This window comes from Scomber scombrus, chromosome 5, assembly GCF_963691925.1.
Source record: "Scomber scombrus chromosome 5, fScoSco1.1, whole genome shotgun sequence".
NCBI lineage: Eukaryota > Metazoa > Chordata > Actinopteri > Scombriformes > Scombridae > Scomber > Scomber scombrus.
Window position 1 is genome coordinate 5,038,510 of NC_084974.1, and position 22,337 is coordinate 5,060,846.

Sequence of the window (22,337 nt, forward strand, 5' to 3'; positions counted from 1 at the left end):
AATAATATTCATAAATATGTTTTAATTGGTGTAAAATCAACTGAAAATAAGAATTGTTGTGTTTTTGGTCCCTGAGAATGAGCCCTTTATATCTACATAGAGCTTGGGGAGAGGTATTCAGTTGGTTGCAATTTGCAACCTCACCACTAGATGTCACTAAATCACACTAGCCCTAAAAAAAACCCCATCATGTATGTTAATCCTGGATGTTCTGATTGTGCAAAACAATTTTTCATTCTTGCTTTCCTTGACAGTTGCATACTAGATAGAATTTATTACTATTCATACTACCACAGGATTTTTTTTGTAACACTGTATTAAGTTAGGTAGTCTTAGTATATAGTGGGAATGTATCCAAAGTAGTTATAACAGTATATCCTCTAGCCCAGGGGTGTCATACATGCGGCCCGTGAGCCAGAACCGGCCCGCCGAGGGGTCCAATCTGGCCCACTGGATAACTTTGCAAAGTATGAAAATTGCAGAAAAGTAATCCAATATTTCTGCTGCTTTTCCACCCTGACCAGAATACAATTGTCTGAAAAAACGATGAATACATATTGTCATATTTAAACCATTCATATATCGAACACACAAAATGTTGTCACTTATAGTAAAGTTATAACATACATATATTATTTATAGGTTATTATGCAATGGTTTAACTGATCTGGCCCACTTGAGATCAAATTTGGGCTGCATGTGGCCCTTAAACAAAAATGACTTTGACACCACTGCTCTAGCCTATTAAAGCTACTGTATACTCCTTAATATGTAGTACTTATAGTGAAGCTTGCAAAAAAACTGAAATGTATCTTTTGGTGGGGGAACTGCAACAGTGGGACCAGTCCTACAGATGCAGTTTACCGAGAGTGAGTGATGAAGTTACATTATTGGTCAATGGGCCCAGTGCTGAAGGCCCACCATTGGTTGTTGATCTTTCAAGGTGAATGGTGCAACAGTTTATGTCATCAGGGGGCGTTTACAGTTGGGACAACGATTACCTGGGGACCTCGTGTGTCTTTTACATGGGATAAGAAATCTGTATGCTAGTTTATTGAATTGACTGGCATTGTCCCCCTGGATAAGCAGGAATACACGACAGACTGCAAACTTGTATAGTCTGTAATTGACCTAAATACATAACTGTGATATAGCCGGCAAGAGAGACGCTCCGCTGTGCGTTTTGATTTTATAACTGAACTAATACCATGATGCAAACTCTTTATTTGTTTGAATGTTTTCACATCCCAAATGATGGACATCAGAATTAAAACCTGAGACTCGTGCAGCTGTAATATCAGTTTAATAGGGTGGCTGCTCGACAGGTGGCCTTGATTTGACTAACTGTGGTAACATGGACGGAGAGGAGCCTCTTGAATTTGCACCCAAAATGCTGTCAAAACTTTCATTCACAATTTCCACCGCAGCCTCCATAGATCTCTAAAGCAGCAGAAAAACATTAAAACTTGACGGCAGGTAAATTGCGCTAAAATGTTTACAGATAAGCACGGGATTAAGATCACAGACCTCCGTAATTACAACAAATGACTGGTTGCACGGAGGCCTAATCATTTACTTCTGACTGTAGCTCATTCAAAATATATGGCACTAAGACTAGGAGAGAAAGCTTTCCATGCATCCGGATGAACCAGAGCGCACAGTTAAGAACCCCAAATAACTATCACTCTAACTCAATACAGAGTGAATGTGAGAAAAACCAGACATCCGCAGAGTGAAACAGGTGAAAGAGCAGAGGGGTTAACATGTACTTAGAATAGAATTCATTTCAAATAAATTCTTTTTCAAAGCTAGGTAAAGTATTGTTCTGGCAACTGCATTTTTAACTCTTTTTTTCCCACTAAAACATAGCAATTTCACACATTGACCATACATGGTCCAGCCATATGAGGTTTTTGACCTAGTCTAGATCTTTCTCTTTCTTTAAAAAAAAAAAGTACCTGTTTTTTAATCTCCATGGCTTTTACTTAACTGTTCTTTTTCCATTACAAAAGTAAAAGTCTACAACAGAAATAAGATAACCTCCTGGTTAAACTAAGGGATGATGAAATATGAATGCTGTTTTAAAGGTACAATAAGTTATTTTTCTTCCTTGTGTGGAAATACCGCTACCTACTGGCATAGTCAAAAAAACAAAACAAAAAACCCCCAACTCTCTGCTGCCCTGATGAGCATCATGAGAACAGACGACCACATAAACGGTAAAAGAAAAAGAAAAAAAGAAAGGACATAGCCACAGTGATGTCACCAATTGCTTTATGAACTCCTGTTTTGAAGCCTTAAATTTGTCAGTTTGACAGTCACCATCTAATTTTTTTGGAGCCAGAAATGACCATATTTGGACAAGCGGGTAAAGCTGACCCCAACGCTAGCGTTTGCTACTCACTTGGTTAGCCTGGTTAGTTAGCATTTACAGTCTATGGTTAACTGTGAGATTGTTAATGCAAATGTTTGCCAATCACAAGATAAACTTAAACCATACCCTGCTTTATCATCTATTTTACTCTAAATGGGAACATCAATTACAAAATGAACATGATGCTGTATTGAAGAAGACTTGAAACTAGGAAAATGTTTACTGAGGTAATAAATCAAGTGAGAAGTAGGCTCATTTTCTCATAGACTTGCATACAATTCCACTTCGTTTTGCAACCAGTGGAGTCACCCCCTGCTGGCCATTAGGGAGAATGTTCTGCATTGGATTCATTTCTCAGACATTATCCCCCCCCCCCCCCTTGTCACAATGATTTGCCCATTGTGTCATCCTAGCTATGTGCTTGTTTATAGGTAAGGAAAGCATTTTTATTGTGATATTGCTCTATCTAACACTGAGACGTGGTAAGAGTCATTCCCTGCCCAGCAACAGCCACGCATAGGGCTGGCTTTCTCTTAGCCCAAATAAAATTAATGAGCTGTGATTTTTTTTCCATATATGCTATATAGTGCGTTTGTAAAATACTTCAAATATTCAGACTAATAAGACAGGTCAAATTAAAAAAAATATGTGAATGAGTACCATTTTAATGTATGTTGCAACTGTCTCCATGCTTAGGGTCATTTGCGACACCTGACTTCTTCTCTTCAAATACAAATTCTGAGATCATTATCATATGTACATATATTTTAATGATGCGGGTACAACGCTGTCGGGTATGAGTTCATTGTATTAAAATCGCGGTGGTCTACTGTGAATAGTATCCGAGTAATTGAGCAGAAAGTGTTGCAACCGTCCCCACCTCTTTAAAGGGGCGTACAGACATTGGCCTGCACTGTCCGGTGACTGGACAGCGTATAGGAGCTGTGTGATTTATGTGCGTATGTGCAGTACCCGGATGAGACGAGCACAGCGCAGCGCTGCCGGCGGGGCGGAACACTACTCTTCATCTTCATCTTCATCATCATCATCGACCCAGTTGGTTTTCTAGGAACCGCCGACAGACCCTGGCAACACACACCACCGTGCTTTTTTTCCACTAAAGATTTGTCACGTTGATTCACTTCGCTACTCTACCCGCATCTCGACACACAATGGGAGAGCGAGAGGACCTAGTTTATCAGGCCAAACTCGCCGAACAGGCAGAGCGATATGACGGTAAGCGGCGATGTGAGGGCCGGCTGGCAGCCTCAGAGCAGGACGTGTGTCTCCTTCTTCTAGCTAATGTTAACGGAGCGCTGCTGTACGAGGTAGCTCAGCGTTAGCCGCGGTTAGCCACAGAGCTAACCTGACTAAGACCTCCCGTTTTTTTCCTTCTAACTATTCACTATCATTGCCCCACGTTGAAAGATGCTGGCGTGTTATTAAAATAAAAGCCACAGCCAGCACGGCTCTGTGTTTTTAAAGGGTAATTGTTCGGATGTGACTGACAGAGGCTAACGTTAGCGAAGGGGCTACAACAAAATGGCGGATTAGCGGAGCGTGAGCTGTCAGGAGTTGCCTCCCCTGCACCACGCTAGCTTCCGAAGCTTAACGCTTTAGCTACTGGCTTGATCAGCTACTTTAAGCACCCCGGTGTCATATTAACATTCATTGTAACCATATTAACGTATGGAGCCAATTTGAATATTAGCGAGGCAGTGAATGATTGTGAGTGTGAGGGCAGCTGTTCACTCGGTGGGGTGTTCCCCCCTGCAAGCAGTCTGTACGGATCGATGGGGTGAAAATGACTCCCTCTTGCTCTCTCTGGTTCACTCCTGTCAGACTGTCATACCATTACAGGCCTTGTAACGGTTAGAGGCTGTTTTTAGACGGCTGCTTGAAGCTACGATCATACGTTGCCCGGTAACGTTATGTGAATGTGCCATGACTCATTCACGAGTGTATTTACAGAGTGATTTATGGTTTTACTGTTTTAAATGGGAACCTTTCCGCAATCTAACTTAGTCGTAATCATATAGGTGATCTGCATCGGGTTATCAAATGTTAACATGCTGTATTTCTAAAGGATTGTATAGATTAGTCATATCCTCCCCATAAATTACATCAGCCCCTGTCTCACAATCTGAAAGTACAGTCTGAACGATTTGATCAATGAACCCACACATTCAATCATTATTTATTTTTCTAAAGTAGCACCACCTTTCTTCATTTTATTAAGGTGATGATTAAATTTGCTGAAGATGTGTCATCATTTGAATCAAAATCAGCATTATATCTTGCCAGCCATCATCAATGTCTTTACAGCTTCACAGTTTCATACCGTCATGAGACACATATCAATGATCTAAGTAAGTGGTTGATATGTGTGTGTGTGTGTGTGTGTGTGTGTACTGTGCTGGATTGGTGCCAGTGGATAGGTCGAGGTTTGGCTCCGGTCAGGACACCGCCTCGACATGAACTCTCAGCAGCTTCTGCCATGTCACAGTTAAACCCTTAACATACGCTGTAAGCTGTAAATGATTACCTCTGAGCACCACAGCCATGCCAGAGCTCCTCATCCTTAATGCATGATTTTGCCCATCTGAAAACCCCATGGGTCTCTAAGGCGCATTTAATCCACCGTTAGGACCATTAATGCATATTGTCAAGTCAAATTATGCTATTCTTTTTTTTTTTTTAAGTATGTGCAGATGGTAGACTAATGGGGTTTCTCAGAGGTAAAATTGACAGCTAGGTTTTTAGGCATACTCTCAGGATGGAAGGTTGCAGAGAAACATGATCTTCTGAATAAAATGATGCAACAAGAATACGAGTGCTCACGGGAGTTTTTGTATGCCCCCTCAACAGAGATGGTGGAGTCTATGAAGAACGTGGCGGGCATGGACGTGGAGCTCACAGTGGAGGAGAGGAACCTACTATCAGTGGCCTACAAGAATGTGATCGGAGCTCGGAGAGCTTCCTGGAGGATAATCAGCAGTATCGAACAGAGGGAAGAGAACAAGGGCGGAGAGGAGAAACTGAAGATGATCCGGGAATACAGGCAAACGGTAAAGCTTCCATAAACAAGCTGAGAACGGCTACTTAGATATTATCTGTCAAGTCAGGAGCACTTGTGTGGGGTCACTGTCACTAATCTGTTCCTCATTTCAAAGCATCTCAGAACGTGCTAATGTGAGATCACGTTTAATATTGATAATACACTGTGAGCAGCTACTGGGCAGACAGCATCTGAGTCATGGTTGGCAAGTTGTGCACTCTCCTGCTTTTATGAAGGGAAATAAGAGCTGGCTATAATTCTGGGAGAGGCTAGAGTGTGTCGGAGAGATGGGAGAGGCAATTGGACTGCAGTCAATGATCTAATGGGATTCAGAGATTCACTTCGTTAGTCATTCTTCGGCTCCCTTGGGGGTGGGGGGCATTTTTTTTCTATCACCATTATAGCACCTGGTGAGCGTTCAACACCTTAATTTGATTAGTAAGAATCAAATATTGAGGCTGCAGCAGAGCGTAAGGATGTTGTTAACTTGGAGTTTAAAGGGGCAGATACATTTTTGGCTGCACGTGGTCAGTCCACACTGACCCCTCCAGTTATTGACAGATGACTCACTTAGACCATCACACCCAGGCAGAAGCATAGAGTATAATTTGGACTTTAAAAAGGGCTTTAGTGGCAAATGAGCAAAATGTTTTTGCTGATCAAATAATCATCTTCTGTTTGTTTTGTGGCAGGTTGAGCAGGAGCTGAAGTCAATCTGTGGTGACATTCTGGAGGCACTGGAAAGGCACCTACTCCCCTCTGCTGTCATGGGAGAGTCAAAGGTCTTCTATAACAAAATGTAAGAGCTTTGAGGACGAATTAATATATTAATAATTAATTTTTTTAAAAACCTGTTAAGTCCTGGCAGAGAATGCTGAATAAGCTTTTGTCTTTGCTTTTTTAATTGAGTGGAGCAGTTTACTAGTTTCATCATACAGTACAGACTTTCATCTAAAGAAAACATTACATGAGTCATGAAAGTCAATATTGTGATCACGTCTCTCTTTTTTTCCCCCTATTCCAGGAAGGGTGACTACCACAGGTACCTGGCAGAGTTTGCCACCGGCAACGACAGAAAGGAGGCAGCAGAGAACAGCCTGGTGGCCTACAAAACCGCCACCGATCTAGCCATGTCAGAGCTGCCGCCAACGCACCCCATTCGCCTCGGCCTCGCCCTCAACTTCTCCGTCTTCTACTACGAGATCCTCAATTCGCCCGATCGCGCTTGCAGGTCGCTGTTTGTGCTATATTATGTCTCTTATGCGTGTCTTTCGCTTTCACCAACAGTGATAAAGCAGAGTCATCTGTTAAAATGTGATCACAGCAGGTTGAGTAATAAAATGTTATAACAGGGTTTCTGCCAGAAAAATGGTTAGGCCTGGCCTTCGTTTTGCTTAAAAAAAACAACAAAAAATCCCTTTAAATTCATTATCATGCATCAGCACCCGAGTTCATCATTAGAATAAACTCTAATTTGTAATGTCTTAAGTGTGTTGTAAATACTTAGTCAGCAAAATGATTCATTGAAAGTAATCCTTGAGCGTTCGCAGCAGCAGAGTGAGACCCCTGTCCTCCCTTCTGCCCTCTGCTGTAAACACACATCGGTGTAAGTGAGCAGCTGGTCTCATGTCTCCTGAGTCCCACTGCTGGTTTTTAGCCGAAACAACCAAGATACTGAAACTTGGCTTGTGTCTTGAGGATATGTTGCATTTATTAATGACAAATAGGCACAGGAATAAGTACAAAATGCGTACTTATTCCTTAAAGAAGCTACTGAAGTACTGTACAGACTTGGAGTAGAATGATTGAAACTCTGCATTAGTAGAGCTGCAATTGTGAATCACTTAATCAATTTAGTTGATATGCAGAAAATTGATTTACAACTATTTAGGTAATTAATTAATTAATTGTTGCAGTCATTTTTTTAAACAGGAAAAATCCCCCCATATATATATATATGAACATAGCACCCAAAATTGTAGGTAGGTCTGTAATAGTGTTAAGAGATTTAAACCCAGCTACAGATTTGGGAGTAAAAGTTCATCAGACAGTTTGTGTAGGAGTGTTGGAGACCTGACAATAAAGAACCCAGGTGCCACCTCTTGTTTTCCATCACTCTTCACTAATCCTCCCTGGTTGCTCCGCGTTACATTGTTCTGACTTGTGAGACTGAAACTTTAGACTCTGTGTTCATATTCATGTTGATGCTCTTCCAGCTTAAAGTATTTAATGTATTCATCACATTATATCACAGAGGATAAAACTGAACGTCTGTTAACATGGATCAATTTCTTTTTTTTAAAAGTCTAAATGTGTATGTATGAAAACAAACCAATATATTGATGGCAATACAAGTGTGTAACATATAATGGTTAATAGTGTTCAGTAGTGGCACCTTTACTGTCACAGTGTTGAGTCATGTGTTCTGTATCTATCTTCTATAAAACAATGCCACACAGCCTGCTACGTATTCAGGATCAGACCGAGGACTAGAATCTGAAGTGGCCACTTCATGATTTCATAATAAATGTTAATCTTCTGATGCACAGTTATGAAGAACTGCCGAATCTGTTTCCTCAGGTTGGCAAAAGCCGCGTTTGACGACGCCATCGCAGAACTGGACACACTGAGTGAAGAAAGCTACAAGGACTCCACACTTATCATGCAGTTGTTACGTGACAACCTGACACTATGGACTTCAGATATGCAGGGAGAAGGTAAGACGGCGACACATAACACTCATACACTTAGAAGACCTCACATTAATAAATCTGTTTATCCATGTAGAACTTCTTTTTGCAGGTATAGATGCTGATGCACTGATGAACTAACTCACCCCACTCACTCATCTCTTCTCACCTCCCTAAAACCTTTGATATTGATTCTGCGAGCAGCTTTATATGTTCTCATGATCAGTGCAATACACAGTGATTGCTAACGTATGATATTGTGCTCAACTCTTTACAAGGAAATGGAAGATTAGGAAATTAACCCAAACCCAGAAGAACTTGGTGTGTTTTTAAGATCGGTTCTTCTAAGGGTACTTTAAGAAACTTCAGGAGTGAGAGCAAAAAGCCTCTCCTCTCTGTCCTCTCTTCTGCGCTCTGTGAGAGCACACGGACACACACACACACACACACACACACACACACACACACACACACACACACACACACACACACACACACACAGGCAGCAGAGAAATTGAAGTGGAAACAGTGAACCAGGTGAAGTAAAAGATAACATCAACATGTAGGAAAGCATTCATTGCAGCTATGTTTTACATAACCAATAAATTGTTATGAACAAGGAAGTCTTTCTTTAAGCTAAACAGTTAGGCTACATAGTTTGTAACACATATTCAAAACTAGTCAAATTCTTGTAGACTTATCTACTGGCAGTCCCCCCTCTTCTCAGTCCAGCAGCTCCCTCTATCAACAAAAGAAAGAGGAGGACAGGAGCAATGACTGTGCTAGTAGTGACAGACATCTGTGCTTTGCATTCTTTCTAAACTTCACTTGGTATTTTATTGTTTGTTAATATTTATTTTATTGACATTTTAGATTTTTTTTTTCAAGTGAAATATTGAGTTTATAGTGAATTGCAGTGGTAAGCATTTCTGTTGCTGCTCGAGAAACTATATTGTTATATTTTAAAATGTAAATCGGTTCTAATGCCGCTTACTCTTTAAAAAAAATACTCTAAGAATAAAACAGTTCTTTAGTAATTAAAAAGAACTGATAAGAGTATTGATAAAGAACCGAACCAATAAGGAGGATTGATGAAATCCCAGCTATCCCCCACCCCTATGACAGATTTACATTCAATGATTGTCGTAGCTTTGTCATCATACAGAGCCCAGGAGGTGTCATGGAGAGTTTGTGCACAATTTAATCATTTGTGCTCTACATTTAAATATTTGTTTGTATATGTTTCTTTGTCAGCTGAAAGTTTGAAGATGAAAAAGACAACATTACATTTTGAAGCACCTCAGAAGCCTGAACTTTATAGGAACTTGATGTCCACAGTGTCATCAACATTTTTACAGCGAAACATTGTGATCTCAAAGATAAGAAAGTATATATCACATATCAGTCCAAGATCTAAATAAAACCGTGTTAAATGTGTGACTGTGACATGAAGATGCAAGACTAATAGCATGACAGTGATACTTTATACTAAAGGGATAGTATGACATTGCAAAAATTGCAGTATTTTATTTTTTTTGCCATGAGACTTCCTTGGCTCTGCATCATCAGATTTCATTGAATAATATAACATTGTCATCTGTATAGGAGCTTTGAGTACTGGACCTTGGTGCGATTAGTACAGTTGTTTAAGAGTCTCAAATAATTAGTTATGTGTATTTATCTTCTCTTCACACATGTAGTCCAGTTTCCTTTGTTAAGCGTCCTCTACTCTGCATACACCATAGATGAATTAATTTGAAGCATCTGCTGCCGAGCTTGTAAGAAGAAACGGGCACTTACAGCGTTCGACCCCTCTGGAGGGCTTTAAAGTGCACAAAGGATCTGCTCCTGTCTCGTAGGCATCCAGATGAAGGCTAATGTGATTTCTCTGATCTTAGATGTTAGATTAAAGTTGAGATACTGGAAAGAAAAAAAACGAGTAACAAGGACATCCGGATGTTGAAGGTCAATGAGGGTGAGCCCGGATCTTAAAAAAAAAAAAAAAATCCAAACACTTGATGAATACACAGTCATCTGTTCAAGTCTGGTGTACACGAGGCTGCTTTTCCACCTTGCACCATTTTATTCTAGCGCTGAAAGATTTGAGGAACATGTTGGAATAACATTTATCTGACCAATACTGGGATTTAAATGTGATCATTTCAAATTAAAGTACAGGCAGAATAAAGCACAGGACTGTAGTTATAAAAAGCTGCAGTTGCATGTTGTCCTTCCATGTTATTCATTTATTACTTAAAGTAACAGTTGGTCAGTTATGGTAATAATGACACACTGCTGCTATATCAAGACCACTTCACAGCCCTGAAACCTGGAGATCCAGATTCAGAGGTTTTTACGGTTATAACCCAAAAACAATGATATGATACATTTGATACTTGATACACTTGTCATTGACTCAATCCAAATATCCAGACTTGTCCACTTGCTGACTCAAGGACTTAATGTAATGAGGCTTATATTACATAAATTAATACCTGTATGATTAAAAAACATTCAGAAAACCTACTTAAATGGATTACAGGCTCAGGATGTTGACATGTCATAGTATATATGACAAAAGTCCACGAGGGCTCATGACACCAGGTTGTATATGTAGACATAGAACTTACTGCTATGTGAGTATTTTACGAAGAGCAAAAAGACAGTCCTCGTTATTTTTTTAAACATTAAAAATTATACAATGTTGTCTTTTTCTACAAAGCATCATTGGTCAGATGCAGAGGCTCCAACATGCTGAGCGTCTTAATAACCAGACAGCTAAGATGTCTGTTGAGTTTTCTTCACCGACTCTTTGAAATAACGTTAATTAGCTGCTGCTTCAAGTTTCCTGGCAACGGTCGTCTTCATCAACAGTTGAGATTCTGTTAATTATTAAAAGTTTGCACTCTTTCATAGCGTTTTCTCCATAAACAGTCTATCCTTCAGCCCTTGTTTGATTCCTTTTCTTTCCTCCCTCCATTCATTCCAGCAGTCTGCATTACAAAAGCAGCCGTGTCTGGCCGAGCGTCCACCAGCACCTTTCTTTCTTTCTTTCCTTCTCAGTGACTCATCATCTCTCTTGTCTTTTTTTTTTTTTTTTTTCTCGTTCCCTCTGCTGTAGAGTCCTAAAGGAAACAAACCTGACTGTTCATTTCCCATGTTAACTGTACTTTGTAAGTGTTGCTCACCCAAAGCCTTGTTGTGTGTGTGGCTGCCTTTTTATTTTCCTCTCCGCACTAACCCTCACTCACAGTTTAATCATTCGATGCATTCACCTGCTGCTTTGTCACTCGATCAATAGGTTGGATCTTTTGATAAATTATCGGCAGGCAGAAATCTTTGATCAGCAGTCAGTTGATCGTTCACTTTAGTTGCCTGTTAGACCTGTATGTTCACCCAGGAGCAGAGGTTTAGATCATTATTGGCATGTTACACTGATCGTGTACACTGCACTGCATTTAGTCAACTCAAACCTACGTGACTCTGGTTGAGGACAAAGCAAAGAAACCCCTGATTGATTTGTATTGAAGTAATAAAGCATTTGACCTTCTCCATTATTACCAAGTTGAAGATGTCAGATGCGTATGCATGTGTGTTTTTGTGTAGAGGTTAAACTGACTCAATATAGTTCAAGCTCTCTTTTTTTACACTTTCAGTTTTTCAGACACAGTTTTTTAATTTGCATTTGATTCCTTGTTTCACCCTCACTGGACACTGGGGGGGTGGGGGGGTGGGGGTTCAGCATGCAGGAAATTGCTGAAATCTGTAATTAAGGATCATTATTCAGTTTTTTCAGATCTTCATGGAAAAAGTTAAGTTGTTTTTTATTTTTAAAGGGTGGAGCAGATCAGTTTAAACTGAATTTCACTTGGATTTGATTTTTCCATGCATTTGAAAGTCGTTTCCTGATGCAAGAACCAGTAAAACTAAATGAGGTCTTCTTGCAGCAAAGTCAGCTCAGATACTGACAACAACCAAAGACAAAAATCAGGGGGGAAACACATTATTTTTTAACTTTCACATTCATTAAAAATAAGCGCATACTTTCAATTCTATTGTTTTCATTAAAAATAGAAAGAAATAACCCAAGCTTTACTGTTGGCAACATTCCAAATTGAATATCCCGAGGTTTTAATGTACCTGTGTTGGGAGAAGATTGATGACTTGCCAACTTGCTGTTGCTATACCGTCAAGTTTTTCATCATAATATGCAAATTCGTGAGGTCAGTTTTAAACAGTGTCTCAGCTTCCTCATTTGTGGCCAGCAACTGTCAATTATTTTTACTAAAATATGATTTTATCAGCTGTACTTTAGCTAACGGTTTCATTTAATAGCAACAACCCTGTAAAAGGCAACTTAAATTTGCCCGTGAGTATTATTCTTGTTTCACTGCAGAGCTTTTTAGTCCTGGTGTTAAATCTGCTGTCAAATCGTTCCAACACGTTCCTGCTTTGCTTTCATACTCGTTCTAATGTTCACACGGTGTGTTTCTTCTTTTTAATGTTAAAAAAAAAAAGGCTTTTCAGATGAGAAACGATAAGCTTGGCAAACATCACGCTATCGTGACGTTAGCTTGGAGTGTAAACTTCCCCAAATCCAGTAAAGAGCCGGACAGAGCCACTAATGTTAGCTGACATTAGCTAACGTTAGCTGACAAAATCCAGGACTGACTTTTACACAGAAAAATACTTCATGGGAGATGTGCTGCTCACAAACAGGGCTTTTTAATACCTGTAATTTATAACCACAACATTATATATAGTTAACTATGTATTGTATAGTGCTCCTTTGCTTTAGAAGTGACTAATGCTTGGTTACTAGTGTAGTTAGGTGCAATAACTGCAGCTTACGTTAGCATTAGCAAACAAATGCACTTTTTCATCATTTTGTTACATTTTGCCTTGTTTTTTGTTTGTTTTGTGAAGGCTTAAAGCAGACCTCACCCTCCAGACTGTTAATATCCACTGTTCTGGGGGGCGGGGGAGGGGTTTAACAGTCAGTCAGTGGGTTTTTGTCCTGCCTGCCTGTGACTCAGCATTAAGGCTGGAAAACATGTTTTTGACTCGGACTGTTTTTCTTTACCAGGTGAAGAACAGAACAAAGAGGCACTGCAAGACGTAGAGGATGAGGCCCAGTGAGACTATGCCACCAACAGCCAACAACTTGAGACCCTCCCCTCACCTCCTCACACTCCTCGTCCCTTCACCTTCGTCCTCCTCCTCTTCCTCAACCCCCCTCCCTCCTTCCAATATCCTCTTCCCTCTCTGCGTGTCACCCTCCTCTTCCCTCCTCTCTTCCTTTTTCCTTCTTTCTTCCACCTCCTCCGCAGCTCCGAGACCCAGCAGGGCCACGGAGCTAACAAGTTTATTTTTTCTTCTTCTTTTTTATTTTTATATTAGCCCTTACATCATTCAAGAAAAATACCACTTAATTGAGACAGTAAATACAATGTTAGAAAGACAAAGATAAAGAGAGTCCCTGGATTTTTTTTTTCTTTTTTTTTTTGTCCTGGTACAAGCGGTTCTGAAATGTTATCTTTGTTTTCATTATTGTATTTTTGTTTGTTTGTTTTTTTGGCTTTTTCCTCAATATTTTTATCAGTTGCTGGATGTATTGAGAATTTTTTTTCTTAATGTAATTACAGAAATTAACTTTTATTACTGATAATGTTGACTATTAGTTATGGGAGCTATTTTATCTGTTTTTAGTGAAAATGTCATGCGAATCATTTTACCTTTTTATGGGCAGTTCGAAAAAACTAAAAAAAAAGTGCCCTTTTGTTAACTTAGTTTTTCAGAGGAAGTTGGCAAAATTTGCGATATCCACGTGGGGCAAAGAAGTGCTTAACTTTTACACCATAGTGATTCTGTTGTCATGTTTTTGTAGTTGTCTTTGGACTGTACTTTGTGCTGAAATACTGTAACTGTGCACACATGCTGAATCTCTGAAGGTCGACTTATAGCTAGCTGGTGGTTTTAATTCATCAAAAGAAAAAAAAAAGAAAAAAACTTTCGTCACTTGTGTAAAAGACAAGTCTCAATTTGGCCCCCCTGCTCCTCGACAGACAGCCCTAAAATATCAAGATTGTCAGTGCTTGCATGAGTTAGCAAATATTCTTTTTTCTGCTGCTTCTCCCCCCCTACTTTGTACTAAAGCTCCTCTAGAATCAGAGGTTTACTTTCTCTGTCGTTTCCTTTGTTTGTTCTTCTTCGTTTTGCTTCATTATGTGTAACTTGGAGCTGATTTGTACTACTGGATATCTGACTGGAGCCACAGACAGGGAATCTGTATTGTTCTTACTGAAACACAGCATGGAATTAACATTAAACAATCTAAATTAAACATTACAAACTTGACTGTTTGCTTTTATTCATTTCAACCATTCACCCAGTTTTTTTTCCAGAAGACGCTCATTTTGCGTTTTTTTGTCATGGTTCAGTGTTACATGAATAAATGAAAGCATGCAGTGTTGCTACTGTGTCTCAGGAAGTCGTAATTACTGGTTTGTACTCCAGGCTGTTAAACATTTACATTATAACCTTCTTAGAATGAGCCAAATACTTACTAAAACTTATTGACAGGTGTTTCACTCTCAATACAGGCTTTCTAAAACCCCAAACAGGATGAGGCTTATCTCAGCGCTTCCATACACAGAACAAATGTTGCTACTGGATTCTGACTCGGCAACTGTGAGCATAATCTTAAATTTATATGTTCTATTTATAGTGTTTGAGAGACAAATGCAATCTTAATGCCTGTGGTTTCGCCGTGACAGTGTAGCTCATGACTCTACAGCTCCTGAGTTGCAACTTTGCGAGCTGCTGATTGAAATGAGTAGTTGTCAACACTTTCACTGAGATGTGTGAGACAAAGATCACACTATTTAATTCTTTCATGTTTTTATAATAGATTCATGACCTCAACACAAGCCAAAAACCTTGCTCCTGTATGTGTATACTCACCAATTTCTTATCAAGCACACACTCACATGTTTATTCTGAGAGGCCCTAACCTTTTGCCTCCCTAGTTTCAGTTGCTTGTAACCTCTGTAGCAGCTGGGGCCTATTCTACTGTTACATCACATAACAGCCTGAGCTCAGTGTCTAAATGTAGACTCGCAGGTGAAAGTGGAGGAGCCGGTCAGACAGAAGGATTTCACTAACAGCCAGTCAAAATGACTTCCTATTGCTGGCTGCTTTTGTAACCCCCTGCTGAGAGACCCGGATCAGGAGCCATCTGTGTGATAAGTTCATAATCCCCAGAAGACAAACCTTTGCCATTTCCCCACCTTTCTTAAGTGGTATCCTCAATAGATATCGTCTTTCTGCAATAGCAGTGAATTTAATTCCATCATATATATGTATATATATATATATATATATATATATATATATATATATATATGTGTATATGTATATATATATGTATATATGTATATATATATATGTGTGTGTGTGTATATATATGTGTGTATATATATATATATATATATATATATATATATATATATATATATATATATATATATATATATATATATGTGTGTTCATGCTCCCAAGAGGATGCACAATAATGGTTTTGATGAGCTGAGCTTTCAGATACTGGCAAATACCAGCCTTTTATATCAAAAAAGCAATTTCATAGATAGCAAACTCACCTGGGGTTAGGTCCAATTCTGTATACAGACAGATATGCGTGGTCCCCAGAGGATGAAGCCTACTGACTGGTGACCCCCTGAATCACCAGCATGTTGATATTTTCACTCACATATTGAAATATAATGTAATATAACATCTACAGGATGGATTGGACATTTGAAGTTCCACACTTGGTTGATTGATGCATGGCCTCCCTTGAAATTTTGTATAAATACTCATGGTCCCCAGAGGATGAAGCCCACTGACTGTGGTGATCCCCTGCATCACCAATCTATTGAAATATCTCAACATCTACAGGATGGATTGGACCTTTTTAAGTTGTGTTATTGGTTGATTGATTGCATGGACTCCCTCAAAATGTTGTATAGATATTCATGGTGCCCAGAGGATGAACCATTTGAAATTTTGAGTTAAATGCAATTATTATAGCATGGATTTCGGTCAACTTTGATGCAGAAATGTATGGTCCTTTAGTGATTCCCCCTGACATTTAATCTAGCATAGTCATCTAGCCAAATTTGCAAATTGTCCAACACTTTGGTTTACTTGTCTGTTTGGTTTCCTTTACTATGTGCCTGTGGACATGATTGGTAGGGCGTTTTTGGAGCCCATTCATTCAAATATCTGTCTACCTTTCCTCAACATAAGGTCAAAGTGTGGTTATAGTGATACACAGTCACGCAGAAAAATGTCAAGAATGTGAGATTGATACTGAAACGGAGAAGAAATGTTTTCTCTTGAAAGCCACCAGGAGAGGAGTGGTGGACTCCTCTGACTACATCATTGTGCAGCAGCTCCTCTAGTGCCCTCTGCAGGTTAAATGTGACACATACAACGAGAGGTGGTGCCCATAAAAAGGATTTAAATGCCACAGTTTGCTGCAGACGTTGCTCTGTGAGGTGTTTCTATGACGAGAAGTGCACAGGGTCAACATGAGGATCTTATATAAGTGGACTGGGTGTTTCGGTGTAATCATCAACTTTTACTTTTGTCTTCCCTGTTGGCACATAGCCGTCTCTCTGTACCACAGACCGTAAGAAGTAACGTTTTAAACCTTGTAAACGCAGACATGTCATTGCAAAATTAACTGTGACACCTTTGGCACAATTATTTATTGATATCCTAAGTCACCTTTTAGCCATGCCAGTCTTTGATTTGCCTCTGTGTGAAGGCTGCTGCATAGACACAGGTTCTGCAGCAACATGATCTCCCTGTCACACACCTGTTTTCATTTGAAAACATTTCCATCTCACTTTCAGCTCCTCTGTTCTGTATCTCGACCCTTCTTCATCATTTTCACTCCAGACCCGCTACTACTGACGTGACGTGAAGCATGTTACAGACTCTTACAAGGTTCTTAACAACCTCATATATTGTCTAATTAAACATGGTACACACATGGAGCTGTGATTCCCAACCAGGGGTAGCTACTTGAATGCCAGGGCGACGTGGAAAGACTGTAGATTAGTTTAAGTAATTACAAGATTTGAAATTGTGATTGGATTTAAAAAATATATGCACATATATTGCAAAGTGTTGAAATTAGATAGCTAAAAGTTATGATCAGTGATTAAAATTCTTCGATAAAAGTATGGATAAAAAGTTGAAATAGTGAGCTAAAGGTTAGGGACAAAAAGTTGACAACAATAATGGATAAAAGTAATGGTTAACGGTTGAAGGATGAATGCAATTACAACATTTTATGAAAACAAATCATAATATATACCCTTTTATACCATCACTAGTGTAAAAGCCAGTCATAAATTCAAATGAACCCATTTGAACTATGTCTACAAAGATGTACTAAGTTAATCTGACAAGAGGAAACATATTAGACAGAAAATGTTGGTAACCACTGATTTAGAAAACCTTTCTGTAAGTGTTTCCTCCACATATTATTTTTCTGTCTGTCTATTTATCTCTAATTAAATGATGTTCTCGGTCAGGTTGTGTTGCATAACCTGTTCTTAGTCAGCGATGTAAAACTGGAAAGTTGTCACACCAACAGACAGAGCCTCATGAGTCTGTGGGAGATGTGTTGGCAGTCCAGTTACCATGGCACCTTATGCTTTCTCCTCCACTGAGCAGCCTGTTGTAACATGAAACCTCAAGAGGGCAGCAAGTTCCAGCTAATCGGACAATAGATCACTCACCGTAAAATCATTTCCATATTTCTACAGGAGATGGTGGTGAATGTGATCTAAGGGAACATTAAGTGCTACAGCTTAACTATCTCATCATCGCATTAGAAGACACTGTTTTCCAGAGAGTGTGCTCTGGGTGTAAAGTCAGTTGCATCCTCTTCTATATCTGCAGCCTAATCGGCGTCCTCTAGCTTCCTGTGGAAACTGGAAACTACAGCGGTGTTCTGTTGTCAGATCGAGGTTACTGCTTGCAGAGTGGGACCCGGGGAACAAACGTCAATGAAATATTATGAACTTCCTCTTCTGCTGAAGAGACAGGAGTTATAAATAGCCAGGGTTATTTTCAGGCAACACTTGTGAGATTTACTCAGCCCTGGTCTGATCTGGGCTGGGCTGAACCTCCATGTGGGATCTGGTTACAGGACTGTACCATAAATATACAGCATGAACCTGCAAACTACAGCTCACTCTGTCCTGCCCTCCGCCCTTCAAATCGCACTGCAGTGCCCAAGCACCCTTTATTCTCAGAACGGACACACACGATATGTGTTTTTGTACGAGTGTACACACACACACACACACACACACACACACACACACACACACACACACACACACACACACACACACACACACACACACACACACACACACACACACACACACACAGTCCATCTCGCTCTAGCAAACAGGACTGATTCCACGAAAGCTGTGTGGGTTGAACCAATATTCTGGCCCATTATTACAAATCCATCTGCCAATAACTGTTGGTCACTACAAAGGTAATGACATACAAGGTAAAACTGATTTAAAATGTTAAAGCCAGATTTATATTTCAAAGCTTTTAAAGAAGCTATCATCAGTATTTTCTATATGAATCATGAATCACATGACTGCTTGCATGTGAAAAGTATGTTTCGTTGAGACAAACCCACAGAGATTAATCACCTGACTGCAAACTTCAGGATGAGCAACAGAGGAGGGATTTCTCTTCTAGGAAAGACAAACACCTTTGTGATAAGATCACATTATTTCAATACACTTTATAGTTAATCAGTCATGTTAGCGTGAATCAATCATATTGCTGTTGTCATGTTAGATCCACTAACAGTATTCCATGTAATTCTGATTATGCAGTAATTATTGTAATTCAGATTATTATAGCATTGTCTATTGTCTATTTATTGTTATTCATCACAGCTGTTGGCATTGTGAGTCAGATCCTTTCTGTATCATCTTTGAAATCCCATTTCAGTGTGTGTGTGTGTGTGTGTGTGTGTGTGTGTGTGTGTGTGTGTGTGTGTGTGTGTGTGTGTGTGTGTGTGTTTCAGGTTCCCTCTGACAGGAGCTGAATCTCTGGTGTCTCATAGTGACTCACCTCCAGTGTGTTAAAGCAAAGGAAACACACACAGTGACACGCACACACACATACACAGAAAAGTAAACAGAAGATTAATTAACACTTGACCTGCCATCCACTAACTGTAACCCCTCACATACTTCTGCATGGAAACGGAAATGAAGTACAGTCTCTACAGTTTGAGCTGAACAGATTTGGATGATCTGAACAGGAAAATAGAAAAAAATGACTGTATTTACCAAGTCTGGAAACAGAGACTCGAATAAAAATATTCCCCCCTCATTACTTCACTTCAATTGATCTGTGTTTGTGGTCACTGTGTTGTTTCATTTCACTTTGATTCTGCATTAAGCAACAATAGTGTGCTTATCTTGGAAGTCAATCACTTCTTAACTATGTGTTCTTATTTTTAAAATAGAACTGGGCAGAGCCTCGTATGTCTGCTCCAAGGCTGTGGAGTGTGTGTGTGTGTGTGTGTGTGTGTGTGTGTGTGTGTGTGTGTGTGTGTGTGTGTGTGTGCGTGTGTGTGTGTGTGTGTGTGTGTGTGTGTGTGTGTGTGTCAAGGCCGTAGGTTTCCTGTTGATGCCAGGCTGTCAGGAATGCCTCCAGCCAGGGTCAGAGGTCAAAGGATGTGTGTCACTGTCATTTCCCTTCTCTCAGCAGCAGCCCGTGATGCCCCTCCACACATAACACAACACACACACAAAGCCTGTGCCGTGCTCACACTGACAGACATTAATATGCATGTAGAAGGCATTCATCCTTGTTTTAAATACTTCTGCTCATTTAATATTTATTTAGACAACATCATCTTCGTGTGAATAAAGCTACAGAGTCAGAGTAAGGTCAAAGGGCATGCAGTTAAAACCTATTCATTTATTCACTAGTTTAATAATGGGAAGGTTCAACATTGAGGCTGTGCAGTTGCATAACAAATTTCCCAGCAAATCACATCTGGCTGTATCGGGGAGGTCCATTTGAAGAACTCAATTAGAATAATCAAATTTAATATTTGTTGTTACAAGTTTAAATGAATAGTCTGATAAGCTCCCTGGGACAAATTGTGCTGAGTAAACACAGACTATCTCATAAGCTTGAAGCATTTTCTCCATGACAGTGATAGTTGGCTGAGGCACCTAAAAAGCTTTTGTCATCTAATTACAAAATAAATCACATAACATTGGCAAAAAAGGTGCATTCACACTCAAAAACATGGATCATTCTTATGTTGAGCAACCAGGGGTGGGATTAGTCATTTTTTGGCCCTGGGCAAAGACAAACTGGGACCACACCTCTGCCCATTTCAGACCACTATTGCTATCTATTAGCCTAAAGATGCAGCTGTGCAGAGAGACCCTTTCCAGAATAAGTAAATAGTCAGTTTCATTCAATGTTTAAAACATATAGGAAGAAAACAGCCATGTATGCTAACATGGAAAATCAGCAATTAACCATGAATGCTCTTCACTGCTGTTACCTAAAAAGAGATTGAATAAGACAAGTCCTCCAAATTAAATGACCACATAGGTTGTTTGATATAATCCAGAATGACCCATAGAAGCATCTTCAGAAGAACCCATAGGAGTGTAAAATACCACTTTTCAAAACTATTACAAGTCACTGTTATGAAATAATAATGTTTTATGATGTGACAACACTGTGGTTAAGTTCTGGTTAGGTTTGTGGCACAAAAACCACTTGGTTTGGGTCAGGGAAAGATCATGGTTTGGGTTAAAATGATTATTTGAAAGGCGGTTAGTACCTTCGTTGTCACGCCAACCGTAAACACCACGTCATGATTTTTTTTAAAACTGTCTCGACACGCTGTTGAAAACATGACACGGGAGATCACTGACTTTCAGATCATCTGGAGACCAGGAACATGTATACGAAATGTCAGGGCAATCAATCATCAGCCAAAATAGTGGATCCACCTCTCTCGCCTTTCCAGAGCAATTCCGCTCGCGTGGCTAAAACTTACAACTGATTCGCCAAACTCCATTGCATAATTGCATAATGTGCACAAGTAAGTGGATGTGTGTTCCACAGTGCTGACGGGGAGCAAACAAGAATGCGGAGATGGATGGAGTCATCGGATCGGGTCAGCAAGGTCATCCAAATGATGTGTGTTTATCTACCACAGTCAAGCTGTTTATATTCTTCTGTCAAAAAGACATAGATGTACCAATGTCGTGTCACACTTCAGCCCTTCATCCTGGAACCCACCCTTCTACTAGTATGTGTGTGTGTGTGTGTGTCAGTGCCAGTGTGTGTGTTGAGTGTGTTGAGTCCCTGGTTAGTCTGGTCGTTGGGGACAGGAAGAGCACCGCTACGAGAGCACAAGTCCCCTTATTTGTTTTAAGAAAGCGTGTGGTGCATACGCGTGCCTCTTCCAAAGGGAAGCGCAGGTCGGTTCCGTCATGCACACGCACACACTAACGCATAAATGCGTCACGCACACACTCAATCTACTGGGCGGTTACTGGGAACATCTGAGGCAGGATGCTGAGTCCAGGAGGAAACCCTGTCCAGACTAGCCCTCTCTCTCTCTCTCTCTCTCTCTCCCCCCCCCCCTCTCTCCCCCCCCCCTCTCTCTCTCTCTCTCTCTTGCATATGTGTGTGTTGTTGTTGTTGTTGTATGTGCGTGTGTGTGTGTGTGTGTGTGTGTGTGTGTGTGTGTGTGTGTGTGTTTGTATGTGTGTGTGCAATCTTAAAAACTTTCATGCATTGCCATTAGTTACTCAATAGCAGACAAAGGGAAACAGCAAAGATGATCTAGACTACTCCCTTTATTGGTGTTCTGGGGTTACTCAATTCTTCTGGCAGTCTTTTTGCCAACTAAAGACTTTCCACAAAATCTAGAATATAAAACATTCACTCAAGACATGAACGTGTTTACTCTACACTTTTATCTTCCCATGCACACACAAGACAAAAGACGCATATCCTCTACATGTGACATCCATCTTGAGCCAGGCAGTGCTCCATATCCTCCCCATGATCCCTAAACCAGAGTGGTAACATCCTCTGGTTGCAGCAAGGGGAAGCTGGC

General features: G+C 40.0%; 1 protein-coding gene across 1 annotated transcript; it reads left to right on the forward strand.

The window, feature by feature from the left end:
* The first annotated feature begins 3,353 nt into the window (after positions 1-3,353).
* ywhae1 (tyrosine 3-monooxygenase/tryptophan 5-monooxygenase activation protein, epsilon polypeptide 1) lies at positions 3,354-14,595 on the forward strand. The gene is made up of 6 exons (XM_062418730.1): positions 3,354-3,610; positions 5,243-5,442; positions 6,125-6,231; positions 6,457-6,663; positions 8,013-8,149; positions 13,209-14,595. The coding sequence occupies exons 1-6, from the start codon at positions 3,547-3,549 to the stop codon at positions 13,259-13,261; spliced, it is 768 nt and encodes a 255-aa protein (XP_062274714.1). The 5' UTR covers positions 3,354-3,546; the 3' UTR covers positions 13,262-14,595.
* Positions 14,596-22,337: the final 7,742 nt, after the last annotated feature.

What these genes read in the sequence shown, in the direction of transcription:
- ywhae1 (XM_062418730.1), top strand. Translation starts at nt 3,547, where the DNA reads ATGGGAGAGCGAGAGGACCTAGTTTATCAGGCCAAACTCGCCGAACAG. An exon ending in ACAGGCAGAGCGATATGACG is followed by an intron (nt 3,611 to 5,242) that starts GTAAGCGGCGAT and finishes CCCCCTCAACAG; the next exon opens with AGATGGTGGAGTCTATGAAG. An exon ending in TCCGGGAATACAGGCAAACG is followed by an intron (nt 5,443 to 6,124) that starts GTAAAGCTTCCA and finishes GTTTTGTGGCAG; the next exon opens with GTTGAGCAGGAGCTGAAGTC.